This window comes from Sceloporus occidentalis, unplaced genomic scaffold (assembly GCF_023333645.1).
Source record: "Sceloporus occidentalis isolate IW3139 unplaced genomic scaffold, rSceOcc1.0.p SCAF_1, whole genome shotgun sequence".
Classification (NCBI taxonomy): Eukaryota; Metazoa; Chordata; class Lepidosauria; order Squamata; family Phrynosomatidae; genus Sceloporus; species Sceloporus occidentalis.
In genome coordinates, this window is record NW_028316981.1 from 307,869,090 (window position 1) to 307,890,289 (window position 21,200).

General features: G+C 44.2%; 1 protein-coding gene across 1 annotated transcript in view; it reads left to right on the forward strand.

Moving 5' to 3' along the window:
- SKOR2 (SKI family transcriptional corepressor 2) overlaps window positions 1-21,200 on the forward strand; it is a 99,201-nt gene that overhangs the window by 41,949 nt on the left and 36,052 nt on the right. The window contains exons 2-5 of the mRNA XM_089513523.1: window positions 10,517-11,084; window positions 12,349-14,212; window positions 16,673-16,733; window positions 18,643-18,717. Coding sequence (XP_089369649.1) covers window positions 10,552-11,084; window positions 12,349-14,212; window positions 16,673-16,733; window positions 18,643-18,717 — 2,533 coding nt within the window. The 5' untranslated portion in view covers window positions 10,517-10,551. The remainder of the gene's footprint in view (window positions 1-10,516; window positions 11,085-12,348; window positions 14,213-16,672; window positions 16,734-18,642; window positions 18,718-21,200) is intronic.

Sequence of the window (21,200 nt, forward strand, 5' to 3'; positions counted from 1 at the left end):
TTTAGCAAGCATTATAGTCATTTTGTAGTGAGTCCTTTCTTCTCCCAGTATAGCCAAAGTACGTCAACCTCAGTTTCATCATCTTTGCTTCCAGGGAGAGTTTTTGCCTGGTTTGCTCTAGGACCCATTTATTGGAGGTATCCTAAGCACTCTTCTCCAGCATCACATTTCAATTGAGTTGATTTTTCCCTTCATCACCTTTCTTCAATTGTCCAGCTTTCACAACCATACATAGAAATGGGAAATAACAACGGCACAAACAATCCTCATTTTAGCATTTAATGATATAACTTGATACTTTGGGATCTTGTTTAGCTTCTACTTTGCTTACCTTCCAAGTCTTGTTCTGGTTTCTTGACTGCAGTCTCTGCGCTTATGGTTGAGCCCAAGTAGGGAAAATCTTGATACAGCTTAGATACCTCCCTACAATAGGTGATGGAGCAAATGGGGAAAGTTTTAGAGACAGCATGTATAGGGTAGAGGCATCCAGGGAACTTTACTGTCTAAAGCTTCATTGCTCCAATAGTAAAGGGGATTAAAAAGAATGCTTGGTTGGGAAGAATTTCCCAATCATATGATTATCAATGCTTCTGCTGATTAAATACCAGGCAATGGCAACATAATGTTAAGTCCTGTATGAAGTTTAGGAGTTGTTGTTGTTGTGTGCCTTCAAGTCATTTCTGACCCTAAGGCAGTGGTTCCCAACCTGTGGGTTGCGACCCCTTTGGGGGTTGAATGACCCTTTCACAGGGGTCGCCTAAGACCATCAGACAACACATATTTCCAATGGTCTTAGGAACTGAGACAGTGCTAATTTTATCGTTGGGGGTCACCACAACATGTGGAACTGTATTAAAGGGTCACGGCATTAGGAAGGTTGAGAACCACTGCCCTAAGGTGAACCTATCACAGGGTTTTCTTGGCAGGTTTCTTAAGGGGTGGTTTGCCATTGTCATCCTCTGAGGCTGAGAGAATGTGATTTGCCCAATGTCACCCAGTGGGTTTACATAGGTGGAGCTGGGATTCGAACCCTGGTCTCCCCAAGTCATAGTCCAGTGCTCAAACCACTACACCATGCTGGCTTACAGTTTAGGAATAAGAGGCTTAATTGGATCTAGACCTTTGCAGACAGAGTCAGCCCTCCATATCCATGGTTTGAAATTATTTTTAAAATATATACATTCCAAAAAGCAAACCTTAATTTTGTCATTTTATATAAGGGGCACCATTTTATGATGCCATTGTATTTAATGGGACTTGAGCATCCATGCTGGTATCCACGGTGAAATCCTGGAACCAAACCCAGCCAATACCAAGGGCCCAGTGTATTTGGAGTAAAGAACAGCAGAGAATTCACCACAATGACCATATCTAATTTTGTCTAATGTCAGTTTAAGCAGGGCTGGGCCTGATGATTTGTCAGGTAGGAGACCACGAAACAATACGAGGGATCTCCTAGGAGGGCAAGGAAAGAAAGAATTCTACCTGAAACCCTGAACAGCTTCTACTGCCTGTCAGAGTTACTATATTGGCCCACATGGACAAACGTTTTAACCTCAATGTAAGGCAATTTCCTATCTCCCCAGGGTTCAGATTCCAGAAGTACCTGCTTTACAGTTGTCTATGAGTTCATCTGCACTGTAGAAATAACGCTGTTTGACCCCACTTTAACTGCCACGGCTCCATCTTACAGAACCCTGAGATTTGTAGTTTTGTGAGGCAATAGCACTCTTTGCCAGAGAAGGTTAAAACCTTGTATAACTACAAATCCCAGGATTCTATAGGGGACTACAGCACACAAAGTGGTGTCAAAAGTCATCATTTCTGCAGTGTAGATGCACTCTATACTTTTAAAGATAGAGCTGCTGCTTGAAACTTTGGTGAAAGTTCATAGATCCTGTTTGGCAGCTTGTATTCCAAGTTATTACCCTTGCCTTTCAAGGGAATGTGATTCGGGTTGTTTTGATACTTCTGCGATTAAAAAATAATTATGTGCCACTCAGAAGCGAGAAGAAAATACAGCATTGCATAATCCCATTATTGGATCATGGAAACATTATAAAAGTGATGTACCTGTATATCATGTTTTTAAGTTTTCTGGAAAATTAGATGAGAGGAGAAGGTCTATGTTGGTTGGTCCAGGCCACAGCCCTGAAGGTTGTAAATGAGAGGATATAAAGAATTACTAGAGATTAATAACGGAAACAAGAAAACAGTACTATTCAGATCCAGATTTTAGTCTGCATTGCAAAGTATCTCTCAGCCTCAGAGGAAGGCAATGGCAAACCTCCTCTGACTAAACCTTGCCAAAACAAAAAACAAAAAAAAACACCTCACACACCCTGTGATTGGATTTCCTTAAGGTCTGCATAACTCAAAAACAACTTGAAAGCAAAGAACAACAACTATGGTCCAAAACACACTGCAGAAATAATCCAGTTTGAGACCACTTTAACTGCCCTGGCTCAGTGCTAGGGAATCCTGAGTACAGTAGTTTATTGTGGCCCCAGAGCTCTCTGACAGAGAAGGCTAAATGCCTCACAAAACTAGTTTCCAGAATTCCCTAGCATTGAGCTTGGGGAGTTAAAGTGGTCTCAAACTGGATTATTTCTGCAGTGTGTTTTGGACCTATGCTAATGTTTAAACCATTTTCCTTTCTAGTTAAAAGCACCACATAGATTTTAAATCATTTCCCCTCACAACAACCCTGCAAGGTAGGCTTGTGTTAATGTGCCAGTATTGTAGAAATTATAGTTACTGAGCCTGATCTGGTGCTCTACCTTGCGTTATAGGTTAGATTTGAACACATGGCTTCCCGATTCACAGCTCATTGCCTTACATTGTTGCTCACTTAGCTATTCACACATAATTAAGGTCTTTTCCTATTTCTCCTTGTTAGGAAAAGAAAGGGAGCCACCGTGGTGTAGTGGTCTGGCCATTGGACTATGACTCTGGAGACCAGGTTTCGACTCCTGGCTCAGCCATAGAAACTCACTGGATGGCCTTGGGCAAGTCACATTCTCTCAGCCTCAGAGGATGACAATGGCAAATCCGTTCCGAAGAAACATGCCAAGAAAACCCTATTATTGGTTCACCTTAGAGTTGCCATAAGATGGAAGGGACTTGAAGACACACAACAACAAGGAAAAGAAATCTGTGTTTAAGAGTTGTTTCTCTATCATGCAAATGGAGTGGGCAGAAAACAGGCCTAATGACAGAACTCTGTGTGATCTGCAGTAGATCACAGAATCACAGAATCATAGAATTGGAAGAGACCACAAGGGCCATCCAGTCCAACCCCCTGCCATGCAGGAAATCCCAATCAAAGCATCCCCGACAGATGTCCATCCAGCCTCTGCTCATCAAGGACTTCTGATTCTCACTGGCTCCCATCTTTTAGATTGATGAAAAGAAGAAAGCTTGAGAGGGAGAAAATACCTAAAGACATGAATTTGGGGGTGAAAAAACTGTGAACTCACTAAATCTTCCAAAAACTCTTCCTTGGGTTGAGTATGTGCTTAGTAGGTACCCTGATCCTAACTCCTATGTTACATCTTGGCAATGTTACTTTTTGCATTACAGCCTCCAGATCTCCTGAGAGCCTTAAGTCTGTGTGTCAGTGTCCATGAGGGACTGTTTTGCATTTGGATCCAAGTTGATGCACCCTCAGGAAATGGTGTGGAATTATGGGAGTTGCAGCCCACCAACCTGGTGTATGTCAGGTGGCTTTTAGTTTCTGTTGTTGGTCCTGAAAATATGACCACACACACACACACATATATATATATATCCACCACTGACAGCCAAGGCCAGCCCAAAGCCTTTTGCTGATTAAAGACAAAATGGTGCAAATGCTTGCAGGAGAAATAGTTAAATCTTATTTTAATGCTGGCAAGTGCCATTCTCCCCAACATTCAAGAATCATAGAATCATAGAGTTGGAAGAAACCACAAGGGACATCCAGTCCAACCCCCTGCCATGCAGGAACTCTCAATCAAAGCAGTAAGATTAGTAGGTGCAAGACAGGGTATGTGATGCACACAGGCATGTCCTCTAAGGTAGGAAAATGTGAGAGGGAGGAAAGATTCAAGGAAATTGGCTGCTGGACTGTCATTGCTATCCCCTTCCCAGCATCTGGGGTAGTTATTTCCTTCCACCTAATGAAGGGATAGAAAACCTTTGGTCCTCCAGTTGCTTTGGCCAATAAATCCCATCAGCCCCACTCAGCATGGTGAATGATAGAGAGTGTGGGAGCATCATTCCAAACTTATGAAGAGCCAAGGGTAGTGGTGGCTGGCGACTCCCATGTCAGTGGACTGGTGAATCCATTGAAGGCTCTGGCTAGCTCTGGAGGAGATTACCATGGTGCTGAACCCATTTCGGACCACATTTCAGCACCCTGGAGAACTCTCTCATTTTTATGGCAGAAGTCTGCAATGAAATGTCTGGCATCTCACTGTGAATTTTGCATGGAATGCCCACGTATGCTCAGTTGCTGTAAGGCTCTTAGTATTGCCTGATATCTTGTGAAGCAACCCTATATATAAGCAACATGGTACACTTTCACAATCTTGACCACTGTTTGGAGAATAAAACATCATCTGAACATCCCTGGCCAAGGAATGTAGTCCAAGCAGAATTTCACCAAAATCATCTTTGTTTTTCCGACTTAACTTAAAAGTGCAAAGGTCTTTGCCCTAGACAGTACGCAGTTAGAGGACAGATCACGTTGTGATCACCACCAGAAGTTACTTTTTAAAACTACATGTTGGCTGGGAGATTCTGAGAGATATAGCTCTGCAACAACACCTGCCTAGATTATGATCTAAGTAAAACTGAGTCTTTGTAGACAAAGTTCACTCAGGAGACATCCAAAAGAGTGCTGAGTTTAAGCATTCAGTCCATTAATTCTAGAGCAAGACACACATGGTGTTCCTTATTAATATATACTAACTGCTCTATTTAATTATGTAGGGCAGTACCAAGTGACACCGCTGGCATGTATACATAAGTTGAAGTCTCATGGTGCTTGCTTGAGAGCTAGACTGGAAGAAGCACCCATCAGTTTGTTCAATATATAACATTGCTACTTGTGATAACTGACATCAAAGAAGGTCAAAGCCACCAGGAATGGAAGATAGGAGCGCATCTCTACATATGGTATATGATGCTCCTGGAGCCATTCCATGACCCAGTACAGTCGCAAATCTTCAGTGATTACTTGTAGCTATTATTCTTATTCTTATTTTCAGTTTGGGATGCAAAGCTGCTTACACCAATTAAAACAAACATAGCTAGAAACTGCCAACATACAAAGGTTTAAAATGTAATTAAACTATCAAAAAAATAAAATAAAACCTGTTAAAGACATGATGTCAGTATGGTGGTGAATCCATTCTGGCTTTAATTTGAACCTGAAAGGTGCTATGCAAGGTGCTGAATTTATTTGGGGGGGGGGGCTTCAACACCTTGGATAGCTCCATTAAATGCAGAGTGGATACACCCCACTGGCATGGAAGTCCCTAGTCACCATCAAATCTGAGCCTGGCTGTCCCACTTCTTCTGTCCCAAACAATTCCTGGCACACAGAAAAGTAGCTTGAATCCTTCTCCCTGAAAAGCTTTACAGAGCGGTCAAGAGCTAAATCTGAGTTAAAACCAGAAGTTTGAGGAGAAGCCAGGCATAGTCAAACACGCATTCTAGACTTTAGGAGAGCGGATTTCAGTAAACTTAGAGAAATACTGGGGGTGATCCCATGGTCAGGAATACTAAAAGAGAAGGGAGTTCAAGATGGATGGGAGTTTCTCAAAAGGGAGATACTGAAGGCACAAATTAAAACAGTTCCAGTGAGAAAGAAAAATGGGAGGTGTCGCAAGAACCCAGGATGGATGACCAAGGAACTTTCAGCTCAGCTAAATTTTAAATGGAACATGTATAAGAAATGGAAAAATGGGGAAATCGCCAAAGAGTAATTCAAACAAATAGCTAGCAAGTATAGAGATAAGGTCAGAAAAGCTAAAGCACAGAATGAACTCAGGCTTGCTAGAGAGGTTAAGAACAACAAAAAGGGCTTTTATGGATATGTCCGCAGCAAAAGGAAGAAGAAGGAAACGGTAGGACCACTGCGTGGAGAAGATGGCAAAATGCTAACAGAAGACAGAGAAAAGGCAGAATTACTCAACACTTTCTTTGCCTCAGTCTTCTCAGAAAAGGCAAAGGGAACTCAACCTGAGGATAAAGGAGCAGAGGACAAAATAGGGGAATTTCAGAACAAAATAAGTAAAGAGATAGTACAGGAATTCCTTGTTAATCTAAATGAATTTAAGTCTCCAGGGCCAGATGAACTCCATCCAGGGGTATTAAAAGAACTGGCAAATGTAATATCGGAGCCATTGGCAATAATCTTTGACAACTCCTGGAGAACAGGAGAAGTCCCAGCAGACTGGAGGAGGGCAAACGTTGTCCCCATCTTCAAATAGGGGAAAAAAGAGGATCCAAACAATTATCGGCCAGTTAGTCTGACATCTATACCAGGAAAGATTCTAGAGCAGATAATTAAACAGAGAGTCTGTGAACATCTAGAAAGCAATTCCATAATCACAAAAAGTCAACATGGGTTTCAGAGAAACAAATCATGCCAGACAAATCTGATCTCTTTCTTTGATAAAATTACTAGCTTGGTAGATGAAGGGAATGCTGTGGATGTAGTATATCTTGATTTCAGTAAGGCCTTTGACAGGGTTCCCCATGACATTCTTGCAAACAAGCTTGTAAAATGTGGGCTAGACAAAGCAACTGTTAGGTGAATTTGTAATTGGTTAACTGGCCGAACCCAAAGGGTGCTCAACAATGGCACCTTTTCATCCTGGAGAGAAGTGGCCAGTGGGGTCCCACAGGGCTCTGTCCTGGGCCCAGTTCTGTTCAACATCTTTATCAATGACTTGGAGGAAAAAATTGGGGACATACTTATCAAATTTGCAGATGACACCAAATTAGGAGGAATAGCTAATACTCCAGAGGACAGGATCAAAATTCAAAATGACCTGAATAGACTAGAAAGCTGGGCCACAGCTAACAAAATGAACTTCAACAGGGAGAAATGTAAGGTACTGCACTTAGGGCGAAAAAATGAAATGCACAGATATAGGATGGGGGACACCTGGCTTAAGGAGACAACATGTGAAAGGGATCTAGGAGTCCAAGTAGACCACAAGTTGAACATGAGTCAACAGTGCGATGCAGCAGCTAACAAGGCCAATGCAATTTTAGGCTGCATCAATAGAAGTATAGTGTCTAGATCAAGGGAAGTAATAGTGCCACTGTATTCTGCTCTGGTCTGGCCCCACCTGGAATATTGTGTCCAGTTCTGGGCGCCACAATTCAAAAAGGACATTGAGAAACTGGAGCGTGTCCAAAGGAGGGTGACTAAAATGGTGAAGGGTCTGGAAACCTTGCCCTATGAGGAACGCCTTAGGGAGCTGGGTATGTTTAGCCTGGAGAAAAGAAGGTTAAGAGGTGATATGATAGCCCTGTTTAAATACTTGAAGGGATGTCATATTGAGGAGGGAGCAAGCTTGTTTTCTGCTGCTCCAGAGACTAGGACCCGGAACAATGGATGCAAGCTCCAGGAAAAGAGATTCCACCTCAACATTAGGAGGAACTTCCTGACAGTAAGGGCTGTTCGACAGTGGAACACACTCCTTCCTCGGAGTGTAGTGGAGTCTCCCTCCTTGGAGGTCTTCAAACGGAGGCTGGATGGCCATCTGTCGGCGATGCTTTGATCTGGATTTCCTGCATGGCAGAATGGGGTTGGACTGGATGGCCCTTGCGGTCTCTTCCAACTCTTTGATTCTATGATTGTGTGATGTGGTCCAAGCCCAGACACAGGTTTAATAGCAGAGGAGGAGCATTGTTACCTCTACCTGTACAAGTTCACATATCCTGGTGTGCATTATTATTACCTCTTCTCCTGTGACCACTGTATATGTCTGATTAACGACAATCCAGCAGTTCTCTGTAACACTAGATTTTGGTGACAGTAGTTCAACAGCCTGATCTCACCCCTCTCTGCCCCTTAAGTAATTCTTAACCAGTGGGGGATATCAGGTTCTCAGTTCATGTGGTCACAGTTTGGGGGAAAGAATTATTCAGTATTACTGTATTATTTATAGTACTTTTTAAAAATAGTACCTGTACTATTTTTTTAAAAAAAAATCCAGTTACTTTCTTAGTGTGCATTTATTGCCCATGTTGCACTGTATTATCTCTCCTTTATCTTTCCTGGTCCCCAAGTTAATTTTAAAATGAAGATCCCAGTCTAATTTCCAATGAAATGAGAAAGCTTGAAGGGTGCACATGATGTTTGTTTACCAAAGGGAGATGTGGAGAAATGTGTTTTCCTACACGAGGCTGCCCAGTGTTGGAGATATTCGGAGCAATCCTTCCTCTTGGTCCCATCAACCTCACAGGCACTTTGAGTGGGGAAATGGGAAGCAAGGCCTTTTTGTTGGTTCCTGCACTAGGGAGGCTAGATTAGACTTGTTCCCTCCTTGTTGTACTTCCATAGACAGAGGAGGAGTTTTTAATTTAGGAACCGACTGTTTATAAAGAAAAAAGCTTTTTTTTATGTATTGTACAGTTTGTTATTTCTTGCTTTTTTTTAATGAATATGTTTTAAATTGTTCCTAGCTCTATAGGTAATTTAATTATATTTCAACTCTTAACTTTTTGCATGTTTTCAGAAGCATGTGCTTTTATTTGTATCAATTTGAATTGGACACTTATCAGTAACCATGCATAGAGCTGTGTTAAATAGTGTTGTTTTACACATGTACCCACATTTATGTGTCTCATGATCTCTCTTTTCTTTATGCAATGTGATCTCACAGCACCTTTGAGACTAACTGAAATAAACATTTTGGCAGCATGAGATTTCGTAGACTTCAGTCTACTTCCTCATCTGCAGTCTGATTCTACAGACTAACATGGCTATATCTTTAAAAGAGCATGAGCTTTCCTAGACTTGAGCCTATACTGCTTCAGATGCAGGAAAAGTAGGCTGGAGCCTACAAAAGGTCATGTTCCCAACTTCTCTCTTTCAGTTAGTCTCAGACTACCTTAGTCAGGTCTCACCTGGAATCCAGTGTCCAGTTCTGAGCACCACAGTTCAAAAAGGATGTTGTGAAACTGGATCATGTCCAAAGGAGGGAGACCAGAATGGTGGAGGGTCTGGAAACCATGAGGAGAGAGTTAAGGAGTTAGGTATGTTTAGGCTGGAGAAGAGAAGGTTAAAAGGTGATAAGATGGCCCTGTTTAAGTACTTGAAGGGATGTCATACTGAAGATGGAGCAAGCAAGCTTGTTTTCTGCTGCTGCAGAGAATGGGACATGGAACAATGGATGCAAGCTACAGGAAAAGAGATTCCCCCTCAACATTACAATTGACAGTAAGAGCTCTTCAAAAGTGGAACACATTCCCTTGGAGAGTGGTAGAGTCTCCTTCTTTGGAGGTTTTCAAACAGAGGCTGGATGGCCATCTGTCAGGGGTGCTTTGATTCTGTGTTCCTGCATGGCAGGGGGTTGGACTGGATGGCCCTTGGTGGGGTCTCTTCCAACTCTAGGGTTCTGTTATTCTATGATTCAAAGGTACTGCAAGATCAGGGTGACCAGATGTCCTCACTGCAAAGGAGGACAAGGCACAGCAAAATCTATTATTCTATGACTAAATAAAAGGTTTTAAAAAACACTAATACAAATAATAGAAATTCTTCAGTTAGTCCTGCTCAAAACATTATGGAATACTTCTTGGACATAGAAGGCTGAGAGGTAATTCTGTTTTAATGTAACAGTTTTCTATGTCATTAATTGCACTGTTTTTAATCTTGTATGCTGCTCTGAGTCCAGGTTTTGGGGAAAGGGTGGGAAATAAATAAATAAATAAATAAATAAATAAATAAATAAATAAATAAATAAATAAATAAATAAAATAATTGGTAGGACATATCCTGGAAAAGGAGGATGCCTGGTCACCCTGATGGCGCATTGGTTAAATGCCAGTACTGCAGCCACTCATTCACATTGTGAGTTCAGTTCCAGCCAGGGGCTCAGGGTAGACTCAGCCTGGCATCCTTGTGAAGTCACTAAAATGAGTACCCAGTTTGTTGGGGGCAATTCTAGTTTATAGTTGTAAATGGCTTAGAGACTTTGAAGGCTTACATGGCTGGTATCCATGGGTTTTTGTGGGGTTTTCCGGGCTATGTGGCCGTGTTCTGGAAGAATGTATTCCTGACATTTCTTAGAGGCTAGCCACAGATGCAGGTGAAACATCAGGAATAAATTCTTCCAGAACACCGCCTCATAGCTCAAAAAATCCACAAAAAGCTATGCTGAGAGACTGCTTAGTGCAACATGAAGCGGTATATAAATGAAGCTACTAAGGTTATTCGAGACTGCTTTGCATACTGATTTTCCAGACTAATAGGGCCAAGTCTTATGGTTCTTTGTCTTTGCCTCTCCAGCTCACCCAGGAGCCTCAAGGGGCCCCAGGAGGACAATGGCCAGTAGCCCTTTGCCCGCCCCCCCCGACCTCCTCCTGGCCGCCCCGTCCAGTGCCTTCCCGGCTACAGAACCACTGAATCAAGCACCTCCACCACCCCCACCTCCACCCCCTCGAGTTTCCTCTTCCTGCAATCCGGGGCCCACCATGAAGCCCAACCAGGTGGGCCAGGTCATCCTCTACGGCATCCCCATCGTCTCACTGGTGATTGATGGCCAGGAACGGCTCTGCTTGGCCCAGATCTCCAACACCCTCCTGAAGACCTTCAGCTACAACGAGATCCACAACCGTCGGGTGGCACTGGGCATCACTTGTGTCCAATGCACCCCGGTCCAGCTAGAGATCTTGCGTCGGGCGGGGGCCATGCCCATCTCGTCAAGGCGTTGCGGGATGATCACCAAACGTGAAGCAGAGCGGCTCTGCAAGTCCTTCCTGGGCGAGAACCGTCCTCCCAAGTTGCCAGACAACTTTGCCTTCGACGTATCTCATGAGTGCGCTTGGGGCTGTCGGGGCAGCTTCATCCCAGCCCGGTACTGTTGGAGTATTAGCATCAATGCTTCTTTGTAGATCTATGTTTTTTTTTCCTGGAGAAGGGAGGGGCGTCTTCTAGCAGGAACATTGGTGTATATCTCTATGGTCATTTCATCAGTGTTGCTTGGGAAGAGGTCACTTCCCATACCCCTCCCTTTTCTAGGGTTCAATAAAGTGTATTGCCCTTTGTTCTCTGTCCCTCTTCCTCTCTCTGCTCTCACCAAGAATGAACGCAGAAACCAGGTTATGCTACTAAAGATGTTTTTTCTTCTTACTTACACACAGGAGAGTCAGCTCTAGGCACTCTTCTATCAAGTATAGTTTTCTCTTGTTGTTATTGTTAGCTGCCCTTGAGTCTGTTCCAACTCATGGCGACCTTGTGGATGAGACATGTCCAAGAATCCCTCTCCTCCATTGCCCTGCCCAGATCCAGCAAGCCCTTACCCATAAACCCCCTAATCAAGTCTATCCATCTGGTTTGTGGTCTTCCTCTCTTTCCCTTTGCCTATTAGGAACCACTCTGTTTCCCCGAATTCTGTTCTCACAGTGTCCTCTAGTCCTTGGTACAGATACCTCATCAGGACTATCTGATATAGTGGCACCCCTATGTTTGAGTGCATTCCATAGCTTTTCATGATCTATACAGCCTAGATGTAGCAATAAAACAAGTTTCCTTTTCCCTAGCAGTATATCCTGTTTATTTGCCAGTGAATTTTTACCAAATACCTGTGGAGTACATGATTGTGTAGTGGCTTAATGGTTAAGATGCCAATTCTGATGATCAGAAAATCGGAAGGTTGGCAGTTCGAGGCCTGGGTGCTGCGTGATGGGGTGAGTCCCCATCACTAGTCCCAGCTTCTGCCAACCTAGCAGTTCGAAAGCATGCAAACATAAGTAGATAAACAGGTACCATTTCAGTGGGAAGGTAACAGTGTTCGGTGCAGCCACTCTGGCCACAAGACCACCAGAGTCGTCTTTGGACCATACTGGCTCTTTGACTTAGAAATGGAGATGAGCACTGCCCCTACAGTCAGTTATGACTAGACACTCATGTCAAGGGACTACCTTTAACTTTAACTTTATAACCTACAGGTAGCAATAAAGCAAGTTTCTTTTCTCTACCAATGTATCCTGTTTATTTGCCAGAAGCTCAGCTCCATTAGATTTTTACCCAATACCTGTGGAGTCCACGCTTGTTGCTGTTGGTGCTGCTGCAAAACTTGCTTAACCACAACTAACCATAATCCTTTTCCCCCTCAACAGGTACAACAGCTCCCGGGCCAAGTGCATCAAATGCAGCTACTGCAGCATGTACTTCTCACCCAACAAGTTCATCTTCCACTCGCACCGCACCCCGGAGGCCAAGTACACCCAGCCGGACGCCGCCAACTTCAACTCTTGGCGCCGTCACCTCAAGCTGACGGACAAGAGCCCCCCAGATGAGCTGGTCTTCGCCTGGGAGGATGTCAAGGCCATGTTCAATGGGGGCAGCCGCAAGAGGGCCCTTCCAACGACCTCAGGAGGTCACCACGGGGTCCCTAACCCAGCCGTCAGGGCTGGAGGTGGAGGCGGAGGCAGCGGAGGTGGCCCAGGGGTGCAGCCCCATTGCCACCCTCTCAAGGCAGTGGTGGGCGTCGGGGGAGGCCTCCTCAGCCCTCACCTCTTAGGGGCCCCACCACCCCCGCCGCCACCACCACCTGAGCTCCACTTGCCCAAAAGGGGACGTTTCCTCGATGACGACGAAGACCTCCAAGAAGCCGTCGCAGCTGCTGCCGCTGCTGCTGCCGCAGCAGTAGCCCACAGTAGTGGCAAAGGACCCCGAAACTACCCGGTCATCCCGGTCCCCAGCAAAGGGGGGGCTGCCTTTGGAGGGGTCTTGCAGAAATTCCCTGCCTGTGGGGGCCTCTTCCCTCACCCTTACAGCTTCCCCGCCGCTGCCGCCTTCAGCCTCTGCCACAAGAAGGAGGACATCGAGGGCTTGGTTGGGGCTCCCAACTCTGCCACTGCAGGGCCCAAAGGCGTGGGAAGTGTTGCCTCGACGACAACAACAGCGGGGGCCACAGGAGCTAGCCTCTCGGGCCTTTTCTGGCCCACGGGGCGCAAAGAGGCAGCCACAGCTGCAGCAGCTGCTGCAGCGGCTTTCTACCCACCTTTCTGCATGTTCTGGCCCCCAAGGACCCCTGGGGGGCTGCCCGGTTTGCCGACATACCTCCAGCCCCCTCCTCCTCCTCCTCCTCCTCAGCCCCCTTTAAGTGGGGAGAGCCCCGGTTTGCTGAGGCAAACCTTCCTCGACTTGGGGGAGCCCAATAGTGAAGGGAATGCGGCTGGGTTAGGAACCCCTCCGACGGCAGCCAGCAATGGAGCAACCTCAGGGAGTGGGGGCTTTGACAGTGGGGAAGGGGCTCACTCTCCTGAGGTGGAGGGAGCCCCCACAGCCCCCCAGACCCCACTCCTTGAAGGGCAACCCCGATCCAAAAGCGGCTCTTCTTCCTCTTACCACCACTCCAGCGCTTTCCGCCCTGTCGGGGGTAAGGAGGACTCAGAGAGCTTGGCCAAGCTTCACCACCACCACCACCACCACCACCATCCCCACTCCTCCTCTTCTTCGCCCCCTCAGCCTCCAGCCCCACCACCGCCTCTCCTGCTCCTGCCGCCTGAGCCGTCGGGGCACCGCCTCTTATCGCCAGCGGGCACCACTTGTAGCTACCCGAGCGAGGAGAGCAGTGGAGAAGAGGACGAGGAGGAGGAGGAGGAAGGAGAAGAAGAGGAACCCGAGGTGGACGTTGAGGGGCACCACAAGGCACCCGAGGAGGAAGAGGAGTTGGAAGAGGAAGAGGAGGAGATGATGATGATGATGGAGGACGAAGAAGAGGAAGAGGGAAGAGAAGCCGAGGTTTTGGTAGACCCCGTCAGGGCTTCCAGCCGATACCCAGTGGACAAAGGACTCCCTGTCCGGGAAAAGCCCTCCAAGATGGGCTCTGAGGAGGGGAAAGTGGAGGAGGGCCCAGATCCCCAGCTACTCCGATTGCGGCCTCTTCCTCCTCCTCCTCCTCCTCCTCCTCCTGCCCCCCAAGACGGAGGGAGCCCCAGGGAGCATCCATCTGCAGAGGAGCCCCCTTACAAAGAGGTAACTATTCAACACACACACATATACACACACATCTAGGCTTGGAATCATAGAATTGGAAGAGATCTCAAGGGCCATCCAGTCCAACCCCCTGCCATGCAGGAACTCACAATCAAAGCACCGCTAACAGATGGCCATCCAGCCTCTGCTTTAAAAAACCTGCAAAGAAGGAGACTCCACCACTCTCCAATGGAGTGTCTTCCACTGTTGAACAGCTCTTACTATCAGGAAGTTCCTCTTGAGGCAAGTTCCCACTATGAAAAAATCGAGTTGCTGATCGGTGTAAATGACCCTCATTCCCATTTGAAACCAGTTCCTGTTGCAAAAGGATCGATTCCTGTCGCGATAAAGCGAGGCAAACGCAAAACCCCTGATTTTTCCAGATGCTAGTTTAAAAGAGGCTCTTTTGAAAAGAATCGATTCCAAAGAGTGTTCAACAAGTGAGAGCAAGAGTTTGGAATCTCATCCCTCCTCAGTTTTTGGGAGATTTCACACACACACACACACACACACACACAGCCTTTTTATTTGTCAAGTCTTAACAATATTGAGGTGGAGTCTTGATTTCAGTGGGTCTGCTCTAAGTAGGGCTAAGTCTGGATCCAGTCCCTCAGCCTGACTTCTCTTGATTAGTACAAAATAGGGAAGACATATCAGCTGGTGAATAGATAAGTTGCATCGATTCAAGAGCTCTGCTTCAGTCAGGATCTACAATAGCTTTTAGATGTTTGTCTCCAAGTTGACAAACCTTTGAGCCAGACTTGGTAGATGCTACCCAAAGGGCCCAAACAGGACATGAAAGCAAGGCAGCTTCCTGTGTTTTGTAGCACATATTGTTCAGGTGTACACTGCCCCTGCAGCAGGTATCTCAGTGCTTGGAGGTATCCATTGAAATAGCCCAGGATTGGTTGGCCATGAGTTCTCCCAACTCAATCTATGACCCTACAGAGGTGGTTGAAGGCCATCTCCGATCATCCCTGATCATTGGCAACACTGGTAGGGGCCAGTGGGGCTTAAGGTCTAACAACATTCAAGGATCTAAGGTTCCCTTCCCCACAAACCAGCCCTCTGAGAAAGAAAAAAATCTAAACCAGTGGTCATTGTCTTCTAAAATGGAAAGGTGGTCTGTTCCCACACAAACTGGGATTTCCTCCAGAGTAAACAAAGAGCACAATTCAGCCAGTCCTAAGGTCATAGGGAGCCCTGGTGGCACAGTGACTAAATACCAGTACTGCAACCACAACATTGTGATTTCAATCCCAGAGGGCTCCAGGTTGACTCAGCCTTCCATCCTTTCGTAGGTTGGTAAAATGAGTACCCAGCTTGTCGAGGGCAATTGACTTACACATTGTAGAGAGTTCACTCTGAAGTGGTATAGAAATGTACATGCTATTGCTATTTGATCCACACATTCAAAGGAATGCTCTCCCACTGACATCAGGGTACAAATCTGGCAAAGGCAGGTCACTGTGTTGCAGTATTAGTTCCCCAAGTTCACAAACATTTACTTGGAAGCCTGTCCCAATGAAGTTATAGGGACTTCCAGCTTAGGAGACACGGCTTGAACAGCTCACCATGGAGTAGCCAATGGAGGTGGTGGGGTTGGCATTTTAAAATCATGAGTCTCTTTGGTCTAAAAAACCAGTGATTCTTAACCTGTGGTTCACAGACCCCCAGGAGGCTGCAGTGCCCTCACAGGGGGTCTGTGAAGGCTTAAGCCCACCTCCTCCTTGGCCATATGAAAGGAGCCAAAGCAAAGTCTGGCTCTCTGCCTGCCTGGGCCTGTGCATTGCCATTCAAGCCACAAACTGGTGAGAAAAAGGAGAAAAATCTTCACACACCCCTGGCACTTTTGAGGGATGATTTAATCAATGGTGTAAGAGCCAGCATGGCATAGTAGTTTGAATGTTGGACACCAGGGTTCAAATTCCATTGAATTCTGGCTGGGCCACAAAAATCTATTGGTTGAACTTGGGCAAGTCACATTCTCTCAGGCTCAGAGGATGGCAATGGCAACCCCCCTCTGAAGAAACATACCAAGAAAGCCCTGTGTCTTAGATTTGCCATAAGTTAAAGGCACTCAACACATACACACAATTGTTAATGGTTCAGTGTTCTATTATTATTATTATTATTATTATTATTGGTTTTAAATTTTGAGTTAAATGTTGGGGAAGGGCTGTGGCAACAAAATATATTTAAAGGCGGTCCTCGGTAAAGAAAAGATTAAGGTCTAGCTCTTACACTGGCATCCTAAATGCGACCCTGAAAGAGATAGGAAGGCCTCCCCCAATTAAAGCCTAGGGACCCCCTTGCATCACCTTTATACCTGTTCTTTTCCTGCTTCTGTTCTATTTTATCCCCCCCTGCCTGCCCTCTCTTTCCTGTTAATGGCTCATCGACTGAAGTAGGGTTTTGTTGTTTTAATTCATGTCTGTTCATTTGTTTTCATTCTGGCAGATCCAGAAAAGCAAGGAAGGGAACCAAGTTGTCGTATCCCTGAAGGAAAACAATTTCTCAGGCAAGACACGAAGGCATCTCTTTTTCTTGCTCAATCTCTCTTTCAACTAAGAACGTGGCTGAAATTGACTAATGCTAATTGTGGGTGGAGATTGGATTTGTCCTTCAATGTTGCTATCGGAACCGCTGCTGCTGCTGAATGTGACTGCGAAACCTCCAACCCTTAAGCATACAACATGCATGTATGGTTGGGAGCGGGAGAAATACAGACATTCATACACCTCCTAGAATATAATAGCTCAGACTAATATTAGACTATAATAGATCAGTCTAGTATGTGGGTAATGTACAAGCTGCATGTGACACTCAGAGCTGTTTTTCAAGCCCCAAGATGTTCTCATCCCGACACCACTCCTGGGGAAAAAATTAAATGGGAATTTTAAATATATATTATTATTTAATACACTTAACAGAGACATCCCTCTGGAAATTATATAGGTACACATCAGTTTCTATATTATACCTATTGTATTTGCTTTCAATAATATTATCTAATTATATAGGAAGATGTAAGTACCTGTATTATACAAACACAAGTTGCCTTACACATGCAGCTGTGCATTCGGGGGGCATGGTGTAATGGTTGTATTCAGCTTTCAGTTGCATAAGCAGCATAAGCAGCATTTTGCACATACAACTATTCTGCATGCAGTTTTGCATGCCTGGGCAGTGTGTAACTGTTCATCAGCACCTTCAGTGTGGCTTGAGTCACTGGGATTGTGAAAACAACTGGCACATTGGCAGATACACAGTTGGTTGCTCCATGTTGGTATTCAGTAGAAAGGTGGTGTAACACAACCACCACTTATGTACATGAGTGTAGATTTACACTGTGCCTACACAATGGAGGATCCTGGCTAGTTTCACTATAGACCAGCCTTTCTTGAATGTTTTTGTTTTATCCTGGAAGTATCCTTTTTAAAATAATTTGTGTGTTTTGGTAAACCACTGCATAAAAAAAATATTTTATCTATAGTTCAATTTTTTTAAAAAAATCATGATCTCTCATGGAAAGCCTTGTGACATCCCAAGGAACTAGGCTTGTATATAATACAATTATTGTATTTAATAATGTAATTACAGTGGGCCCTTGGTATCTGCTGGGGTTTAGTTTCAGGAGCCTCCATGAATAGCAAACTTATGTGAATGCTCATGTCCCATCATGTACAATGGCATAGTAAAATGGTGCCCCTTATATGACAAAATCCAGGTTTGTTTTTTGGATTTTATATTTTTTGAATATTTTCAAGCCTTGGATGTTTGAATCTGTGGATAAAGAATCCATGAATGTGAATGGCTGACTCCATATCATATCAATATTTACTGATAAACATGGATAAAGAATCCATGTCTAGCAGATCTATGATATCGATTTTTAAACTGCAGTATATTCGTATCTGATGATGTGGGCTGTAGTCTGGGTAAGCTTTATGTAATAATAAATGTGTGAGCCTTATGATTCCACAAGTTTTTTAGTTGTGTAATTAATCGATGAAGTTGACTGTGTCTGCAAAAGCTTGTTAGAAATGTCTTCTTACCAGTTAGTCTTAAAAGTGCTGCTGGATTCCTTTATCTCTTGGTTTGTTTTGTTAAAAAAAGACATAACACAGCTGTCTCTTTATATATTATCTTAATGTGTAAAAGCCAAACATTGAATCAATTGACTTTAAGTAAATGTTGACTTGGCAAAGTTCCCATTGATTCCAATTCCTTCTGGTTTGTGCTAATAATTGAGATTTAGGCCTGACGCTTAAGCCGTACGGTGTTGGTACACATTTTTCTCTTTGTACGTTTGTATCTTTGCATGCTGAATTTTGTCTTCTCGCCTCCACTGGTGCTATGTGTGTGTGAGAGAGATTTCAGATGTATTGCAAGATTTCAATTTTTTTGTTCCGTCCTTTTGTTTCCAGATAAAAACAAGGAGCACAGTTTTTTCATCACGGAATCCGAACACCCGGCAGGAGACTTCTGGAGAAATATAGCTGGTAGGCTCAGACATGGGGCTGGGGAAGAGATCAATAGATATTTCTGCAACCCAATCCAATGCATGTTTACACAGAAGGAATCCCCACTGGGTTCAATGGACCTTGTTCCCAAATTGGTGCATGCAGGATTGCCGCCTTACAATTCTCTAATCAAATGACTGAATATTTTGTAGAAAAAGGGGAGGGGGGGATAAATTAAGACGCCATAGATATTATAACTAAAGGAAAATGCAAATGGGGAGGAGCAGGGAAGCATTAATAGCAATAAGATTATTAATTGCTGGGCATATTTCAGGAGGAAATTTCAGAAATATATCAGGTTACACAATGGAGCAGGCTGGTGTGGGGGAAAGGAAACATAAAATGACAATAATTGAAATGTTCTCTTTGAAACCTTCCATTAAAAAGGATCACAGCTTATTGCTTTTAATATCTGTCAGAGAGACATTAAAGGTGTTTTATGAGATCTATGGCAACATTTATATTATCTCCGTGATAATGATCTCTACACAAAATGTATAATACATTGACAAAAATTACATTATACAAATTAAATGGAACCACCTTTTACTGATTGCTAAATGTCTCCAAGGGGTTTGGGAGGGGGAGGCAAAGACGTGATTAGAAGTTTTGATACTAAGTTGTCTATTGCCAGGGTGGGTTACAAGGAAAAGCGGGTTTTGTTTCTTGGGAGAGAGAGAGAAAAGGGAATCTAATTTTCCATTTATGTAATGCAAACTGTCTTGGCTTTGACTATTCACGGTTAATTGACTGTCAAACGAGGTTGTTATCCCGAGGCTATGTCTGCAAATTTGCCTGTCAAATGAGACAGAGAGAGCAAGCCTGAGAGAGGCAAGGAGGGGGAAAGGAGAAAGAGATGCAAGTAGGGTGGAAGGCTACTGCTGGAAATGAGATCCTAAAGAAAACCGTCTACGATAGCGGCTAACACAATTTAGAACCCAGTTTTTAAAAAACAAAAAATCAATCTAGCTTGGGTATACCTTTGTTCTAAACAGAAGCCACTTTCCTTCCTTCCTTCCTTCCAAAAAAAGAAGAAAATCTCATGAATAAAAGTCCCATTTTGAAAGGAGAGGGGCGGAAGGGGAAGACAAAGCAAATAGGCTTTTAAATAAAGCGAATAGATGATAAAAAATTGAAAATTGATCTGGGTGGGGGGAATAACACAGCTTGATTATTTCCAGGCTCATCGGGGAGCCAGAGATCAACAGGACAAATGTTCCGGAGTAAATTATGGGGAAAGGCTTTGGATATTTCTTGGCTCCTTGAGTTGGACAAGATTTTACTAAACTTGAAATGTGGGTACAGAAGGAAAACGCAATTCTATATCCATGTGTGTCTTCCTATATTATACGCTTATATGTCTTACCATAAGAGTGAAGTTCATGGTTACATAAACAGCCCAGATGCACATGCCTCAAAGAGTCCTGTGGCATCTAATAGACTAACAAATTTATTATAGCATAAGACTTTCATGGTCTGGAGTTCATTTTGTCCATTGCAACCAATGAAATGAACTGACTCCAGTCCACAATAGCTTGTAATATAATAGATTCTTTAGTCTTTTAGATGCAACAAGGCTCTATGTTGCTATTCTTCATTTTTGCTGCATCAGACTATACCACTGGACATAATACATGATTCCCTGTTATGCATTAATTTTGATTATTTTCTGGATTTAAAAGCACTAGCAAGAACAGCTGTTAGACATTTCTACATAGACAGCCATGGGTACATCTACACTGTAGAAATAAGGCAGTTTAATTTAATCATTTTAACCACCATGGCTCCATCCTTCAGAACCTGGGAATTTGTAGTTTTGTGAGGCACCAGCACTCTTTGGCAGTGAAGGCTAAAGACCTTGTAAAACTACAAATCCCTGGATTCCATAGGATGGAGCTACAGCACATAAAGTGTGCACAACACAACAATAAAGTGGTGTCAAACGGCATTATTTCTATGCAGTGTAGATGTACCCCATGTTCCTTTGTTACAGGAAAAGCAACAAGGAACCTGGTAGCACCTTAAAAACCTGCAAATATATTAGCGCATAAGCTTTTATGAACAAGGAGTGAGGCATCTTTGCCCCACCAGGTGTTGTCCCTGGGGCTCCCTCCCCAACCTCATCTCTAACAGCCATGTCAGGTAGGGCTGATGGAACTGGGAGTTGTAGGCTGAAACATCTGGAAGGTGATGGTAACGCTGAAAAGGCTTTCAGGTGAAATGGGACTGTTTGAAATGAATGTTGGAGGGAGTTTTGGAATGTGGTGTGTGCAGGTTGGAACCTAGAAAGGAGATATGATAAACCGTGTTCTTGTGAGGCTGGGGTGTTAACCGGTGTTATAATGTGTGCAGTATGCCAGGAAGCCATTGTCTTTGAACTTTTAACTGTATTGGTTGAGTCCAGTAGAGGTTGTGGTCAAAAATATTCAGGGAGCATGCAGTTGCCTACCTCTGACATACAG